At 39.5% G+C, this 18,701-nt stretch overlaps 1 protein-coding gene across 1 annotated transcript in view; it reads right to left on the reverse strand.

The window, feature by feature from the left end:
* The window catches only part of EYA2 (EYA transcriptional coactivator and phosphatase 2), a 60,185-nt gene extending 41,766 nt beyond the window's left edge, over window positions 1–18,419 (reverse strand). Inside the window, exons 1-4 of the mRNA XM_010569686.1 lie at window positions 18,304–18,419; window positions 14,198–14,246; window positions 13,435–13,577; window positions 10,434–10,550 (exon numbers count right to left, since the gene is read on the reverse strand). Coding sequence (XP_010567988.1) covers window positions 10,434–10,550; window positions 13,435–13,577; window positions 14,198–14,246; window positions 18,304–18,412 — 418 coding nt within the window. The 5' untranslated portion in view covers window positions 18,413–18,419. The remainder of the gene's footprint in view (window positions 1–10,433; window positions 10,551–13,434; window positions 13,578–14,197; window positions 14,247–18,303) is intronic.
* Window positions 18,420–18,701: the final 282 nt, after the last annotated feature.

Raw genomic sequence — 18,701 nt, forward strand, 5'->3', positions numbered from 1 at the left:
GCTGCCTGCTTCTGGGAGTACTCAACCCACAGAGCCTCAAAGAGCTTTAATAAGTGATGACCGGAGCAGTTTTAAGGGCCTGGCTTTTACTCTCCTTTTGAGCCTGGTCACCTGTATAGCTCAATCCAGCTCAACAATGGTGTTGAAAGTGCTGGGATGGTTTATATTTACTCTCAGGATTTGAACCATGGGAAAGCAATTAAATTTTATTATATTTTGAGAAAGTGTTCCTTTTAACCACTCCTATGAAATGATGCTGCAGCTATAGAAGGAAATCACACTGGATTGTCTTTAAAAACAAATCACAAGGAAATATTTTGGGCCAAAAAGTGAACATCCTTACAATTACTTTATTTGGGTGCCTCCACGGACACCAAAGATTAAAGATTCCTCCAGCTGCGGTTTCATCCTGGACACAATCCTCCGCTGACAGATAACAAGGCGTGATAAAGGAAAGCTGGATTTGCCACCTCCTGTGCTATTTAGTGGCTACGAGATTCCAGTCTCCAGGTCAGCATTTAAATCTAGCCCTATAACATCTGCTGTCATGCACTTGGGGATAAAAATCTGGCCTCTGAGCATAGCCACATATTTAGCAATTCCCTTCCCCTTGACCAAGGTGGAAAAGAAAAGAGTGAGCTAGGCAGCGTGTCTCCACTCTCTGACCCATTACCTCAGATCATGGTAACTCTCAACTGAATGCTCTAGAGCCAGGTGTTTGCCCCAAGGCTTTTCCAGCCCCTCTATGCACTGCTTTGGTACTGCAGTGCCTCCAGGAAAAAACCCACAACAGTGGCAGACAGTGGATGCTCAGAGAAAAGTGTAAGAAACAGGACAAAAGCAGAGTGATCTTTGCCCTGGTATTGCCTTGCCAGCTTCAATTAATCTGTCAGTTACAGACTTTCTAAGCCAAGTTTATATCCTTCTCTTTTTATCTTTGATAACTGTCAATGGGGTCTTCTTCAGACAGTGCATGTATTCTTATAGTTCTAGAGGTCACAGTATTGTAGTGAAGAAGTTTCAGTGTTTAAACCCTGCCAATAGAAAGTGCATCCAAATTACATATAAAAAGGCCCCTGCAAGAGCATTCTCCAATGCCAGCACAGCAGTTAAGAAACTCCTGAGTTGCACAGCCTGTGCTAACTGAAGCAGGGTCAGACCTTATTTGTCCACAAACACCATCACAGTCTTTGACCGTATGGCTGCATTCTATTTTTTCCACAAGAGCATTACCTCACACAGTGCCTGGAAATGAGATACAACAGAAAGCGGTACCAATACTGCACCAGCATAATGAATCTGGTGTTTCCCAACTTTCAAGTGCTTGACTATGCAGGTATGATGTTTCTTGATATACATTTTTATATGTAATTTTACACTAACTCTTCTATTGCCTTCTAGATATTTTCAAGAAAACATTATTAGGCATACCAAATCAATTATTCAGTGAAGCTTCTATAACATTTTAGCATATTCTATGCCAACTGCACTATAATCTGAATAATCAAGGCCAAGTTAGTAATTTCCCAAGCTGTTACCTTCCTATGGTTTTGGGGTTTCTTTTTTACATCCTACAAAAGTGATGAAAATAAAATCCACAAACAGGAGCCTCTGTGACATCCACACATCTCTGTGACTGTTTTCTATGCTTATTTTGCTCATTAACCCATGTTTTGAGTATTCTATCTGACCTCCATAAATGCTCCCAAGATAGCCAAGCAGCAGGTTAGGGAAACGTCAGTCCTTTCTTCTCTGTTGGCTCCCACATGCCACACACAAACTGTATTTTCTTTATCCAGTCCCTTCACTATTGTCCCCCTACCTTATTGCTTCTCTCTCATTCATGACTGTCATGCCTGCTTCCATCTCCCCGATGCCATCCTCTGCAAGCCTGATGACAGTCAGTCAAACAAAACTCTCAAGCTTCCTCCCACACTGCTGTTCACACTGAGGAAAGAGTTCCTCCTAAGTATTTGCAAAACTAATGTTTCAAAATACTAATTTTCCACAATTCCTCCAAAACTTCTGACACTGGGTAGGAGGCCAAGATGCTCAAGTTACTGCTTCTAATGCAGATCAGTATTATTATTCTTCCTTTATACTTTTCCTAACTCCTTATCTACCCTAATCCATGACCAAGGCTCATAGCTGCAGCAATAACGTACAAACAGCATCACCACCACCACTGGGCAACACTCATACATTTTGTTTCAGTGTGAGCACCCAGGTAGCCAGCTAAACTTTATGGATATCAAGTCTGATCTTTTGTACAGGACAACCACAGAATTTTATCCAATGCTTCCTGCAGTGGACCAAGGACTTGTCTCACACTCAAATATATACTTCTAAAACTACCTGTAGTAGTTCTAAAGCAGAGATTTGGACAGACACTGAAACACAGGAAACAAGCTAGAAGAATGAAGCCTCATGAAGTGCAAGCCAGCTCTTCACAGCAGGCAGCTAGGTGTGGGCAGAGCTCTCCTCCACACATCCCTCTGGTGAAACCTCCTCTTGAGCACCTCAGCAGATGCAAGATACCTCAAAGTAAATGCTCTGTATCAGAGAAGACTCCTGGGTTTGGCTGTATCACCATCATCTCTACAATTAATACCATTTTGCCATTACTTCTGAGTTTCCATGGGTGCTATTCAGCCATGAGAACCTGTGTCCCCACTCAGCCTTTAAACCTTACCACAAAGCCTGGTGTTCCTCAGGGACAAAGACATTGCCAATAAACCCCTGATGAGCCTGGACAGAGCAGAAGTTACAGATGATTTGTCAGCCCATTTCTCTCTTACAAACACACACTTGTTCCCTTAGCTTCAGGACCATCCACCCTGGTGTCTACTCCTTCCAACAGCATATCCTCCTCCCAAGTCCCTCCTTGTTTAATAATGACCAAGGAATGAGTTCTGAATGGAACCTCAAAAAAAAGCAGTAAATGGAAAATGGAAAAGTTAGAGCAGGGCTTTCTCCTTGGGTAGCAGTAGCACAGATCCTCGCAGCTTACAGTGCATCACTGTCAACACCTTTGCCTCTCCCCTTGATTTCCGTCTCCTGTAAGATAGCTCATTTTTAAGATAGTTCATTTTAAAACAAAGTAAATGTAGCATGGTCAGCCCCTGGTGTTCAAAAATCTTTGAAAGGGAGACTGTGCTGTTATCCTGAAGAACCTTGTATTTACACTGTAAAAAGCGAGGTCTGACCCCTTCTGAAGAGAGGCCTCTCCCTGCTGAACTCACCATGGAGTGGAGCACAGCTTTACAGCCACAGTTTTAGACTGCAACTAATGCAAACCAGCTGTGAAGCAGAAGCTTTTGAAAGAGACTCCTCATTTTCTACTGAGGTTTTAATTTTATGAATCTAAGGCATCTGAGTGACAGTTCGCTGAGAACATGCTCTCGCTCTCTTTTATTTTCTGGGACTTCAGATGGATTCACTATCTGTATGCTGAACTGTGATCCACATTTCTCAAGTGCAGATTGAAATTTCCTTTTCTCACACATTTCATCACTAAGTACTTAAAGAATCAAGCTTAAAATTAAACATGCCACTTCCTTTGCAAATTCATGCATGCAGAGCTAACTATTCATGCCAAATAGATATTTATGGCCTCATATTAAATATGTAACACACAAACTGGCACACAATTGCAAGAAATTCAGGCAGCTCTTGGAAAAAAATTTCTCTAGATTATCCAAATATTAAAAAGAGCCAAAATGTTTCCAGCACAAGGAAACATTTCAATTTATTAAATACTCTGATTCATAAGCAATTCATTCCACAAACATAAGCAACACACGTAATTAGTCCACTTGAAATCAGCATTGCACAAAAGAAATGCTGCTTTCTATTCATTCATTATTTGACAGCTGATCAGAACGGACTCTACAAAGAAAACAAATGCTCAGCAGTAGCAAAGAATTTCACTGCGTAGGTCTTTGGCCCCAAATTTATGTCTGTAACGAAATCAATACTGCTTTGCAATTCCTTGGCAAAGGAAAGTTATCCCAGTTACATAACTGAATTTTCCTTTGTAATGTAAAAAGTATTTTGTGGGTAGATAGATTTGGATATTAAAAAAAAAAAAAAAGTGGTCAAATCTTTTCCTGCCCAACGACAGTATCCCCAGTGGTCTTTGGCCACAGTTTTAACTGTTGTGCAATTTCATAGTTTCATACCAGCTGTCATTTTAGCAATAATAACTGAAGAGCAAGGCATTGTCTAGGAATTAATGACAAGCTGAGAAGAGATGGCCTGATGTGCAATAAAGGGCTAACACATGCTCACGCAACCACAGGAAATGCTCTGTAAGCTGGCTGCTATTGCTCTCTCTGCATAGCTGATGGTTTTCTGTTAGCTAATGTGCTGGCACAGTTTTGTCTTTGTATTTTACATAGCTCATTAAATGATAAGTTTCTTATATTCCAGAGATTTCTCCCCCACCCTCAGCAACAACAAGCAGTTTCCTCAACTGCCAGTTAAGATGGTAAGCTCTTTGGGGCAGAAGTTGAATATAATCTTTGTGTCTTATGTTCAATTTCTATCATTGAATAATAATTTTACCAAAAGTCTGAAGAAATCACTGAATGCTAATTGTCAGAAAATGTAAACTTAGAAAAATGTGTGCTAAAAAGCACGATATACTTCTAATATCTTGCCTAGGATGTTGTTTGGGGATTTAGTGCTGTAATTGTACACTTACATGAGGATTGATTAAGAAATGGCATAGTCCTTGAAGCAACATTTATTTACCAGCATTACAAATTTATCACTTTACAGACAAAAATCTAATGCAAGCTGTTACCTCCTCTTCCAATTCATGACTCTAAAACCGAGTGGCAACCCCAGATTGGCCACAAGCATATTTCAGATATCTTCGCTTCATTATGAAACAAATTAATTTTGTAAATACAATAATGACATGAAACAAAAGCGTATACAGCACTGGTTAAAAAGAAAATGTCACTCCTTCAGAGTAAATAAGTGAATATCGGATTTCAGTCTATTTGAATGTTACTCAAAGTCTGACGATATACTATCATAGCCATTGTTACATGGCACTTAAAATAATTATTTCAATCTATAGTAGCTTTGTGATATAGTTTCATGTCATTTTTATGAGCTATGGAACTTGCCAATCTCATCTTTTATATCTATATATGTGTGTGACATATTGCATTAGCCATTTGGTTTATAAACCCTCCCACACTTAATTTATTTTCATGCTAGGGAAGCATGAAAATAGATTTCCCCTTCTGGCTGGCTGCAAAATAGTTTTTTTTCTTTACCACTTAATGACCAAAAGAATGTTCTACCCTCATTCTTGCTTTTTAGTGGATTCTGTTCTCGCTCAAGACCAGGATACAGTTGATAATTGGAATCAAAGATGAAAAGCTGAATGCTACCCCATTACACCTGCATCGTCTGTGTTTGTAGTGACAACAAACACCCTTTAAGAGAGAGCAGACTTTGGCTTCAGAAGTACCATGTTACTGACAACAGCCATCAGGGAGGTGAGGCTGCAACCTGAAACACGTATCCCAGCCAGAGTTAGTGCTGGTACCGAAGACACAGGAGAGGAAACAAACCAGCACCAACTATGTTGGCACTTACTGAAGGAGAACATTTGTCCTAGAGCCCTGTGAGACAATGTATTTGTCACTTCGGTCATTTATTCCTTAGTGATTGGAGTAACACACCTACAATGGGTACCTATTTGCTGGCTGGACTGTGTAACTCATAAATGAGGGGACAGTGAGGAGGAATCACATAGGCTGCTCAGTCTGCTCAAGATTCACAGTCTGACCACCCACACCCTCCTGCAGATGACTTCACTATGTTGCTCTGGGAGCTGGTTCTCAATGGAGGCAAACAATACCAAAGTTATTTCACTTAAGTAGTTGAGCTACTACCATCTTACAATACTTGCAGAGATTAGCTTAAGAAAATAATTTTTTTCTCACACTTTAAAATACAAAACTGAGCAGTGCACACTCCTGGAGATACCTTTCCTTGCTGATCCCCTGCATGTCACCCTCTTCAAGATCCCTCTTTCAGCACAGTGCAATAAACATTTTGTCCTTGAAGTGGGGGTTAAGAGCTTGACTCTTAAAGTCCCCCTGAAATTTGATTTTATAAAAATATTTAAATAAAAATTTGTCCTTTTCAGCTGGTTTAGACCATCACCCAGAGTCCTTGCCTGGGTCAGCAACAGGATGACCAAAAGGACTGAAGTGAACTTGGCAAATGTCTCAATGGTCCTGGAGCTGGGTGGCATGGAGAGTTGCTTGCTCGCATTAGGGAGACAGAGCGATCACCTCCCCACCCCCAAGTGCTGTGGCGTGGGAAAGCACTGAGCACACATTCCTCGGTAGCACTCAGCACAGGAAGGCTCCTGGCTTCTCACTCAAACCTTTCACTAGCACTCAGCAAGGTAAATAAACCATAGGGTCGGGGAGCTTCAGACTGTTCCTCTAATGAGCAAGGAGAAGGGTGGAAATATTTGTTTACAACAGGAAGACACATTTACTCCTGCTCCCTTTGCCTTGGAGAAAGCACCTGCCACTTGCAGAAACTGTTTTCCTCTGTTTTCTTTTGCATTAAAGGCTTAGTGAGCTGGCTGAAATGATCTTTCTGGCATAATAATCTGAAAAGAAGTGATTTCACCTAATACCATAGCATCGCCCTAGGGAACATTACCTCAAAGCACTTTGGGCACATTCACGCTCATACACATATGCATTAAGTTCCTCCCAGGCTGTTTTGGTACAACACATGGTTGTGTCACTATTGTTTGCATGTGTAACATTTTCAAGTGCTGATGCACAAAATTTGCTTGTCTAAATCTCTTCATTGAACAAAGAGGCCATCTTAAAAACTTCAATCCCAAGTAAGTCAAGAGTTTGCCTTCTCAAACAGCTCAGCCAACACAAAGCACATGTGGAAGCTGTGTTCTGGGGAAACAAAAAATGACAGAAACCTAGACAGGAATAATACACTGATCTTCCAAGGCAGCAAAAGAAAATGCCAGTAATTTGTCAACAGTGGTGTTAAATCCATCAGTAGCTAATCATATAGCAATTAGTCAGGATGCAGCATGATTGCTATTACTCCAGGAGAGCACAGACCCAGCACTTCAGCCTGTCATTGAAGCTGTGACACTCCAGTACCTACAACTGCTGGTAACTGCAAGCCACAGTTTTACTAAAAAGAGAGGACTTGCACTGCTGACAGCGTAACACAATCTCAAGACAAGATTGGTATGTTCAAGGAGCAAAATAGAAGCCAAAAACTGAACTCCTGTTAGGAGTAGGACAGGTGAAACCTGTAGGAGTCAAGGTGACAAAAAAACCAGCTTAGGCTACGGGTTTTTTTTATTTTTTTTTGTGTCACATTCAACCCAGGTGTTACCAGCATATCCCATGAGGCATTCAAGCCACAAAAACCACCTTAGTGTTAGGGATATGTGCTCTGACAAAACTAGCACGTGAAGTCTCAGCAGAGAGCCATCTTTCAGTCTTCAGCTTTCTTAAATAACTTCTACAATAAAACAGATTTTACCTTGTTTCCCATCTTTCATAACTGTTTAGGATTTTATTTACTCTTAGACTTAAAATTGAAGTGGATGTGTCTGTCCACCTTTCACACTCAGGGTTGAGCAGAATTGAGAGAATTGACAGAAACAGCTTTGCAAGGGGGATAGCTAAGTGTAATGACACAAAAGGGCATTTTGCCTAGAGGTTTTAAAAAAGACCCCCAACAATATCAAAAAGCAAAGTGAGAGACTTGATCTCTCTCCCTTTCTATGGCTTCTACAAAAACTTGGGAAAGCCATGCAATTCCTCTTTGGTTTTCCAACCCTTGGAAGATCTCTGAGGGAAGGACAATGCCAAGGCAGAGCTTTGTCCTCATGTGCATTCCCCTTCCCTTCAGCGAAGTCAGTCCCCTTGGAGTGACTTTTTTCCTCCAGTGAAACAGCCTCTCAGAGAGCTCATGCGTCTGTGGTACAGAAGGACTAGCACTGCTGCTGGGAGGGCTGCTGCAGTTGTACCTGAGCTGCTTTTTAAACTAGCAAGTCTGGATATGTATAGCCACAGCAGGAAAGGGTGCAGCACGTTTAGCCTGCATGGCTGATGGGCTTCCTGACTCTTCCCATTCACAAGCACCTAAATTGGACAATTTGAAACTACTTGAGCTATGTTCATTTGTGCTACTGTCACATCTTTGACAGTAATTAAGATATTTGCTAAGAAACAGCAAGAATATTTGCATTTTGATCTCTTAGAAATTTTTTTTTTAACGCTTGGCTCAGTTCACACACTCATGGCAATTCATGCTTAATGCAAGGCACTTTCAAATGCAGGTGTGCTGAGGTTTAGCAGAAGACAAAATCTAATCTTTAATTTTTACTAGTCAAGTTCAATACAAACACCAAAGTGGACTCAGAACTTGAGGCCTACAGGTGAGGAATGAAACTGCACTCCCAGGGGACTCAAGGTAAAGGCACAGAGATAGAGTGATATTTTAAGGACATTATCTGTTTCTCAGAATATACTCATTATTCTTATATGTAAAATGACTGATCAAGCTGAAATGGTTATGTTATGGTTCCTCTCATCTGCTATTGTTTTGTTAGAATTTATCATCATTCTTTGCAGGATTACCTGGACAGGTGTTTTTAAATTCAGATTACACAGAGTACATCCAAATTTCAGTACTCCTCCTCCAACTCATGCTTAATGACTCAGCAAGTCCCAGGAAAATAAATAAATACACATCAACATAATTCACAAAGATCAGGAACAGTACACACTGAAGGAAAAAGCATACTGAATACCAGCCAAATAATGAAAACCTGCCATATGCAGTTCAGGTTTCTGACCAATAGCACCAAAATGCTCAAAGAAATCAAATACCATGCTAGAAATCAGCTAAAGGGAATCACAAATAAAATTCCACCATTTTCATTTAATTTACACTTCTTGGCAATTCAGATTTAAACCCTTTCATAACTTTCTTGGAGTTGGTGTTTCATACAGCTTCTCAAATGGAATGACCAGAAAGGAACTTTGAGTTTTATTTTTAGACATAAAAGTACATTCCTGGTTGTACAACGAAATAAAGTGTTATAAAGCTACAAGCACAATGCACTGTCTTTGAAACCTTAAGGGAATCCAATTCATTATTTTATAATCAATTATTATTCTGTGTCCTGGTTTCAGCTGGGATAGAGTTAACTGTCTTCCTAGTAGCTGGTACAGTGCTATGTTTTGAGTTCAGTATGTGAAGAATGTTGATAACACTGATGTTTTCAGTTGTTGCTCAGTAGCGTTTAGACTAGAGTCAAGGATTTTTCAGCTTCTCATGCCCAGCCAGGGCACCTGACCCAAACTGGCCAACAGTGTATTCCATACCATGTGACGTCCCATCTAGTTTAGGAACTGGGAAGAGGGGGGCAGGGAATGGCCGCTCGGGGACTGGCTGGGTGTCGGTCGGCGGATGGTGAGCAATTGCCCTGCGCATCATTTGTACATTCCAATCCTTTTATTACTACTGTTGGCATTTTATTAGTGTTATCATTATCATTATTAGTTTCTTCTTTTCTGTTCTATTAAACCGTTCTTATCTCAACCCATGAGTTTTACTTCTTTTCCCGATTTTCTCCCCCATCCCACTGGATGGGGGGGGAGGGAGTGAGCGGCTGCGAGGTGCTTAGTTGCTGGCTGGGGTTAAACCACGACATTCTGACAACAATAAAACAGTTATTGTAAACTTACTAAATCCTAGCCCAGTAACCCTGAGGAAAAAACAGCTGGTTTCAGCTCTGCTCTTCTGAACCTTACCTCAGTAGTCTGCAGGTAATTAATGATGTTGGTACTTTGGGATTTAAAACAGGCAGATGTATCTTAGCAGGTGCCAGTTATGTCTTAACAGTAAAAAAAATTTTTTAGTATCAAGGTATCAGCTTTTTAAAAAAAAAAAAAAATTGTGGAGAGAATATACAGCAGTTTAACCTCAGAGCAGTTTGTTCAGGACAGCATAGGGCAGAAGCATAATACTAACAGTACTGTTTTGTACAAAGTGTAAAACCACCTTTGTTTTGCTTCCACTCAGAATCTAGGAATTCACCAGGTACACAGTCACAAAATTAATAAAAAAAAAAAGAAAACACAGTTTCTGCAGAAAGGCAAAACTTATATTGATCATATGTGAAGCTTTGCTAGGGTATATTAGTGCTAAATCTAGTACCTCAGCCAGAAATTAATGCCTTGATGAGCAAAACAAATCTACGAAGACTTACCTCTTTCCCTATCCTGACTGCCTATACCTAAGCTTTTCATTGTAATTGCAAAAGAAGAATTGGTCTAATATGGAGGTATAGGATTCTGACTTCTCACAGCACATCCTGCAAGGCACCAAGCTGTACTCACCGTGCATCTGGTACGTGTACGGTGCTTGTCCAGCAGCCGGGGTACTGAAGCTGGATCCATAGCTAAGAAACCCACTCTGTCCTGGGGAATGGCTCAGGCTGTCCTCTGTTTTAATGCCTTTGGGGCATATAGTAGAAACCAAGAGCAGAACATGAGTGTTTGTCATAGGAAGGTATAAAAAAAAGCAAGTTTAGGAATTAACAATTTTTCAGGTAGATTTTAACCCAATAAACTCTTTTTTCCCTATGCTATTTTTTTTTAAATTATCTGCATTACCCAGCCAGGTCTAATACCAATAATAGAGTCAAGTAAATTCATCATAAATAATACTTGAGTCAGTTACATCCTGTATCCATACCCAAATGAACTTTTGCTAAGATGGATAAACAACAATGAATAATACTGTTTTCAAAACAATTTCTGAACAAATAGCTTTGGTCTAGAATTCAACAAACTCATTGGCTCATAAATTTTCTGAATAGTTGTCAGATGCAAGCAATGATTAACAAAGCATCAGGACCTTCAGCGAGATAACCTCAAGGCTTCTGTTCTCAACAGAGTTATCTTTTACTTGCATTATATTTTCAGCTTTGGAAGCAAAATATTTATTGGCAAGTCATACAGGACTTATCATCTATTCAGTTAGATATAACATACAGTTCAGGAACAACGGGTAAGCCCTGAAGCCACAAAAATCTTTTCATTACTAAAATCAGTCAATTAAACTGACAATTTACAGGGGGAAAAGCAATAGCTGAATTAAACATTGCAAGACGAAACCTTTGCTGGTAGTGAAAGGGGTTGATATTTTATTCTGAGATGCTGCCGAGATCATACAGCTGTATTATTAAAACAAACAGCTGAAAGGTGCGTCTTATTATGAAGCCTTTGGGTGTGATCCTTCCCCTCCTTTGCATGCCTATTTGCACAAAACAAAAAATGGCCATTGGACACACCCTGAGTGCTGGGACTAAACAAAGACCCTGTTGATGTTCTGGACTTGGATTTACACAGTTCCCAGGCTGTTGTCATCTTTTAGCACTTGTAAGCAAACTTGCCAAAAGATAGGTTGAATTCACATGCCTTGCACCAAACATACTGTTTTCTAGCTTAATGACTCTTAAAAGCAACAAGTGTGCATTTGCTCAGGTTGGGAATAAGTTCTCCCAGATAATGTTTTCTCTAATAAAAATCACTTCTTTTAGCTTTAGGTGAGAATAGCTGCAATGCAATTTGAGTACAAGTTAGCAACAAGACGACAGTGCTGCATTGTGAAACGCAGGAAGTTTATTTGGACAGTGAATGAACATGTGTTGGTGCAAGCGTCCGGCTCCATTTCTGCTGGGGAAGTGAAGGTATTTGCAAGTGTGTGCAGAGAAGCCGCTTTTCATAACATCCCATGCTTTTCAATTACATCAGCACTCCGCATGTGAGCATTCAACCTACCCCAGCTACAATTAATCTTCAGCGAATGGGCCTTTTTGGAAGTCTCAAAATTGTTGTCAGACAGCGAAATAACTTAGCACCAAATTAATTTCCACACAATGTTCTGTTTTGTCTAGAAACTGGCCGAGTTTTATTTTTGTGCCTAAAAACAATACTGCTTCATTGTTCTTGGTTGTCAGCCAGGTGGAGCTTTTCATATGCAGTGCTGAGTATCTCAGAGAGGGTATGTGGGCTGGGGGAGGGAAATCACTACTCAAGGATGCTAAGAGGTCATCCACAGGATTTATAAGCAGCATATGGGCCTGACACATGTATGCCCTAAAGACTCTAGGCAGTAGCAAATGGCTCTACTTTCACCTGCTCTAACAGGACAACTGTTCAGTTTGCCTTGGAAATCAGCCAGCTGATGCAAACACACAAGTAGCTCCAGGAAAGGGTCTCAAAACATTCCTCTCATCCTCCTCATAGAGCTTTGGCTCTGCCAAGCCCATTTCCCTGGCCTTCCAGACCATTGCACTGAATTTCCCTTCAGTAAAAGCCTTGTCAGTGGCTGTATAAAAGCTTCTTGTTGGGAAGAGACACTGTATTTGCCAAGCAAACGAAGGTGTTTAAAAGCACAAGAGAAAACAGGAGCGGAAACAGAACCATGAAGCCATTTTAATGCTGCAAGGCTCAGCACTCACAGGATCAGCTGGGAATAAGGAGCCCAAAGCTTTCTGTTAAAGAGCTGTACCTAGGCAAGAGCAATATCTCTTTGGTCTTTAGGAGTGGAAAGAACTTCCCAGCTCCCTCAAGAGCTCAGTATTTCCATGCAGAGCTTGAGGACACTCCTAACACTTGGTTTACCAGGCATTCCTCTGTCAGGAGTGCTGGTTTAATTAGTCTCAAGCCTGAATCTCCCAGCTGCTCCTGCCTAGCACCATCTCCCCACAGCTGCTGGCAAGGCTGTGCAGGAAAGCAGGGAACAAAGCTGACTGGGGTTGGAAAACTGTAGGTTAGCACCTACAGCTAACAACTGTCCATTTAAATACAAACCATCTTCCAAAACCAAAGTAGTCTGTATCATTTCACCCACGCTTTATTCTGCTATGTATCTTGGTTCCTCTGTAATAATATACAAAAAGTTTTTCTTAAAGTAGCTTGTATCATTGAAACTCCAAGAAGAATCAAGGAAGGCAAAGTGTAGTTTACCCAAATATCATATTTACAGCAAGAGACTTTGTCTTGGCAGCGAGTCATAGGAACACTCATCAGCTACTACTCCTAAGTGGCACATCCTACTGAACCTGAGTTTCTCATGCTGTCTCATATCCTACTACTGACTGGCTCCAAACTTACCTAGTTTGTAAGATCATAACCCAGGATATCAAGAGCTGATAGATAGTTCAAAGTAATCCTAACATTTTTAACCAGGTCAGATTTTCCTCTAAGCCTAGGAAGAGAACATTGCCAAGACAGAAATGACCTTTCATTCTAAAGCATAAGACTTCAAATGTATTTTTCTAGGAGCAAGAGGACGATGTCCTCAAAGGTAACATGACATCAGAGTACTCACTGTAGGAGGGTATGCCATAGGGCTGCCCCGGAGGAGGATAGGCAGTGTATGCAGCAGCCTGCTGGATTCCCGTGCTGTACTGAGTCTGTCCATATGTTGCCATTGTTGGGAAAGATGGGATTGTCACTATATGGGGATAATGTCTATTCAGAACAAGAAAACAGAAGGTCTAAGGCAATAGTTACTGTACATGATCTTCTAGAGCACATGTAGAACACTTCTACACATTTTGATAAAATAACAAACAAAGTATGATGGTGAATATTTTGGGAACTCATAATTGACTAGACTGGGACAAAAGTTTGTTTCAGTATACAGCTCCTGATATGAGCTATTAGATTAAGCTACGTAAATGCATGGGAACTTTAAACTGTGCAAAATATGCACAAGTTAAAAAAATAAAATAAAATCAACACTCTGATTTTTCATGTTTCATTTTGAGTTTGTCAAAGAAGCGAGTGTCATGGGAAACCTCTGACATTTCGACATATTCCTCTGTGGTCACTCATAAACACAACAATATTCAAACTGATGGGTTTGGTTTAGCCAGGGGTATGAAAGTACAATGCACAGTACCTCAAACCTTCTTTCACTCCATATCTAACAAGATTAAGAACCAGTTACTTCATTGGGCCAGAGATGTGCAGGGGAACAGGTGGATGGGCTTAAAGCGAATGCTTTTTAAGGTGACAGAAGACTGCACAAAATGGCTGTTCAGCAAAACACAGTTTTTTAAATTTCAGCACTTGGCACGAGCACTCACTTTCTGGAGTACAGATGGAGAGGACACTGTGGTGCTGCTTTGCTGCTGCCTGGAAAACAAAATTGAAGGATCTTAGATTTTCATCATGTTCTGTTCTATGGCCAAGCTGATACCACTGTTTTTACCACTGCTGGGTTGAGAAAAATATACAGGAATTAGAAGACTTTGTTCTTAGCCAATCTCCACAAACTGAAGTAGGTAAGAAAGTTATTCTCCACTTAACAACAAATATAGATTTAGTTTTTAACCGAGGGTGATACTGATTGATTGAGCTACCAGTTTCTTCTTCTCATGGGACTGATATCAATCATGAAGCTGGGCTCTGGTGGGATGACTCATATGCTAAAGGCTATAAAAGCAACTACTATGATTGCTGAAGTGATTTAAGCTCACTGCACTTTTTGCCCTTTTGCTTTTTTTGGTACTCTCCTAGACCATGACTCACTTTCTTTAATGTTCATTAAAATATATCAAATCAAAATAAATATTAAAAATACAACATTGTAAATCTCCTTACTATTGAATTTTTTAACTATAACCTACCTTATTGACCTGCCAGCAATCAAACTATTAAACCAGTAGAAAATGTATCACACAGGTTACGTGCAGGATGCCTTCCAATGTACCAAACAGTTGTGTCCTGCAACACTACCAAAGAAACGCGTGCCACCATCTTTATTTAGAGATAAGATTTAGGTTTCATTAATTAAATTTCAAAAAAATCCAAAAACCTGCAAGTTGCCTGCAAGTTGTACTGAAAACATCATACCTAAATGCCACCATGAATATTATGCAGGTTGCCTCCATAATGCCATCCAAATTTTGCTTCTCAGTTCCTGGCTGGAGCTGTTAGATGTTATTACGGTACTATAAATGCCAAAACACCCTCACAATCATCAATAATGACATTAAGCAAAACAGATTCAGCCTCTCTATCTGCTTGCTGCATCAATGAAAACGCCAGACTAATTGCATGCAGCTTCTCCATGCAGGGAGAACATCACGTTGTCCGCTAATGGCAGCACCACCATCCTCCACACTGGCTGCTGGCATCTGTAGTGTAATTTGCTACACGGAATAGGAAATATCACCCAATCTCATGCAGAAGATGATCTCTCAACTGCAGGTGCACATGCTGGGTGGAAAGGGAGATTCCTGCAGTGTCCCTGATGCCTGCACATTGCTACCGCCAGGCAGGACACATCTGCAGTGCTGTCCCATGCGTCAACAGGGATGTACCCGCAATGCTGTGGACGGATTATCTTCAGTACAAAGTTGTCCAAAACAGCACCACTTCATTTATCCAGCTGTTTATAAGTTGGTGAATTAAACATTTAAACCATGTTTTATGTAACGAATTATCCAAGTCCATATAAGGTCTAAATACATGCAAATAGTCCTATGGGTTTGAGTAACCTGTTATGCCATAAACATGGAGAGAATGTCCAAAAAGATCTGACATGCTCACATATGAAATGTTCATTCTTCCTGATTTAACTCTTGTTTGAAATTGTTCTTTCCTACACAACCCTATTTCACAACGTTTTACATGGCTTTATCATTTTACATTATAACATGGAGATTACACCAAAGTATTTTTAAAAACCACAGCCATTTAATCTGATAACCTTTTAAAATAAATTTCATTTAAAAATGCATTTTTATCTTTGTTCACTTGTTTATGGAAAAACCCCCATGGAGGTGCATGAGTTCTAACTAAAAATATTAATTACTAGATATGATTCTTTTTTTTAGAATGTTAATTTTTATAATGTTTGCTGTATATAAAAATAATAATAATGAAATGCTAAAATTCCTAGGAAATGTAATACTGAGCTTAAAAAGACTGAGCTGAATTTCCTAGGAAACAAAAACATTCAATTAAAAGATGGAAACATCTAAACCACACACTTTCTTCAAAAAGGAGGCCCTTTTTTCACAAACTTGGAATTCTTGAGAAATAACTTTATTCAAAATAAAGAAATAAAAATAATAATATCTATGTACTCCTTTCTCTCTTCTCCAGGATAATTGCAGTTGTTTAATAGGAACTACACATGAGGTTAGAATAGATTTAAAAAATGTGTTATACAAGTGTACATATTCATTTACACACATACAGATATAAAGACTGTTTTTAAATCTGAAGCTGGGCTTACCTGACTCACCTTCAAACTCACTATGAAAAATTTGCTTTGACTTACCTGAAAGAAAACAGTTTAGAAAATTAGATTTTTAGATTGTGAAAACAAAAGCTATACCATTTCTGTCACACTGTCCCTCATTACCAAACAGAATTGCATTGAAGAAATACATTTCTTTTTAGTTTTAATTAATTTAATTCATAATGCCTTTACATTTGAAAAACAGCAAAACAGACAGTTTGAGCATAAGCTTAATTTCTTTTCTATTTGAAAAATATTACATCTTCAAATTTTTTATTTTTGAAAGAGGAAAGTACAGAGTAAATACATTTGCCAAGAATGCCAAGTAGGAGTTTACCGTGTGTGAATATGCAATATGCCACTGTCATTGCCAAAAAAAGGCAAGTTACACCTACATGTGTTTCTACCCAAAAGTGTAGGACTACACGTAAAATGTGCAATTATATCAGTATAATTTTCAAGTGCACATCTCATGATAAGCACCCATGAAAATAGCAGGCCAGACGTCTACGGGGGCATCTACTGAAGTAAGTATTGCAACTAGACTTGCTAAAATTATAACTCTATGTGTAATACAGAGCATACATTTGTGTGCATTTATTGCATTAAAAGCTCTGGCAGTCTGAGACTTGATAAACACACAAGTATTTTCCTGTTCTTCAAATTAACAAGGAGTATTTTCAAGGGAAAGAGCATAATCTTGGTAGTACAGGGGATCATTCTGTAGAAAAATAATCCTAGTATTTCTATAAGAAACACATCAACATGAGCTGTCACTAGCAAACTGGTGTCCGACAGTACAACTGCTATGTTGGCTCTTATTTATATCACTTATAACAAATACTTCACCAAGAAGTTTACAAAATGATTTTTTAAAAAAATCATTTCTAGCTCTAATCTTTCCTGCAAACACATACATTTAAAAGGATGTTTCCTTTAGATTGTTATTCCTTTGACTGCTCTTGTAAATAGGCAGTCATGATGTATGTGATTTAATCACGCAATTTCTAATGCCTTAGCAAACATGCAAGCAAAACATCTCCTTAGCTTCTAAGAGCTTATAAATGAAGGGTTAAACACACTACTAAAACATAATAGCCAATGCCTTTTCCTAACTCCCCTCTAACAGGAAGGCTGACAGATCCTGACCGCAGCAAACAATAGCTGGGATTGTACTAGCAAGAACTAGTTCAGCTGCATCACTTGCCAATAATTTTTTTAGCAGATTTAACATTCTTCTGTTTCCTTCACTTGAAGAGTATGATGAGGGGGGAAGGAGGAGGAGAAGAGCAGATAAATTTCCATCAGAGCCTCAACCACTGAAAGAATTTGTCCTTGGTACCTGCCAAATGTGAAACTTCAGACCAGAGGCCAGCAGAGCTAACCATTTGGAGATGATAGCAATGATCTCAGAGCGATGCAAACTGGGGCACAGAGCTGCTTTGGCAAAATGTTTTCTGGCTGCACGATACGTTGTTGGGCCTGGGAGCCCCGACACTCCCCACTCCAACAGCAGCAGCACAGCCACCGAAGCCCAAGGCTCATGTTCACACCACCACTGAGGCTCTAGTGGGGTCCAAACAGAAACTACCAGCTCTACACAAAATATGTTTTATTAACTGCAATTATGCCAGTGGAGCAAACATATACATGCATGTGTGCATATGTATGCACCTACTATACACAGACATATATCTACAGATAAAACATTTCAATTTCATTTGCATTCAAAACATTGCTGAACTAAAGGATTCAGCCACAACTGGAATGTCTACAAAAAAATACTCCAAAATCTCAGTTGCTCATTATACTGTAGAACTAATTGTCAGAAGCAGAGGCCTTGCAAGTGGCCAGTTCTCTTTGGTTACATATATATATATATATACACACGTGTATAATTATGTTAAAGCCAGTAAACAGTAAGCAAAAGAGGCAGCCTACCTTCTATGTCATCTGGAGCCGTGGCATAAATGTTAGAAAGGTTAAGCTTCAGTCTGTCAGGGCACTCTCTATTTACAGTCAGGCTGGGTGATATCACTAGATCTAGCATTTCCTTATACCTGAAGGAAAACAAAGGAAAAATATAATTTATTCATTAATTATGCATGCTTACTAATGATTCAATTTTTTTCCCTAAGAGTATAAATATTAAAGCTGATTACCTAAACCCAGGCTTCATATAAATTCCACATAATAACATTCACTAAAGTTTTCATCAAAGGGAAATGCTGAATTAAAATGCAGTACTTGCTCCCTTGGAGATTACACCCATCTGATTAATGCCTTCCCTTTCTTCCCAGATTTTGCCATACGAAAACTAAATTTCCTGATCTCTCATA

The sequence above is a fragment of the Haliaeetus leucocephalus genome, unplaced genomic scaffold (assembly GCF_000737465.1).
Source record: "Haliaeetus leucocephalus isolate CR32 unplaced genomic scaffold, Haliaeetus_leucocephalus-4.0 Scaffold273, whole genome shotgun sequence".
In the NCBI taxonomy this organism is placed as follows: domain Eukaryota; kingdom Metazoa; phylum Chordata; class Aves; order Accipitriformes; family Accipitridae; genus Haliaeetus; species Haliaeetus leucocephalus.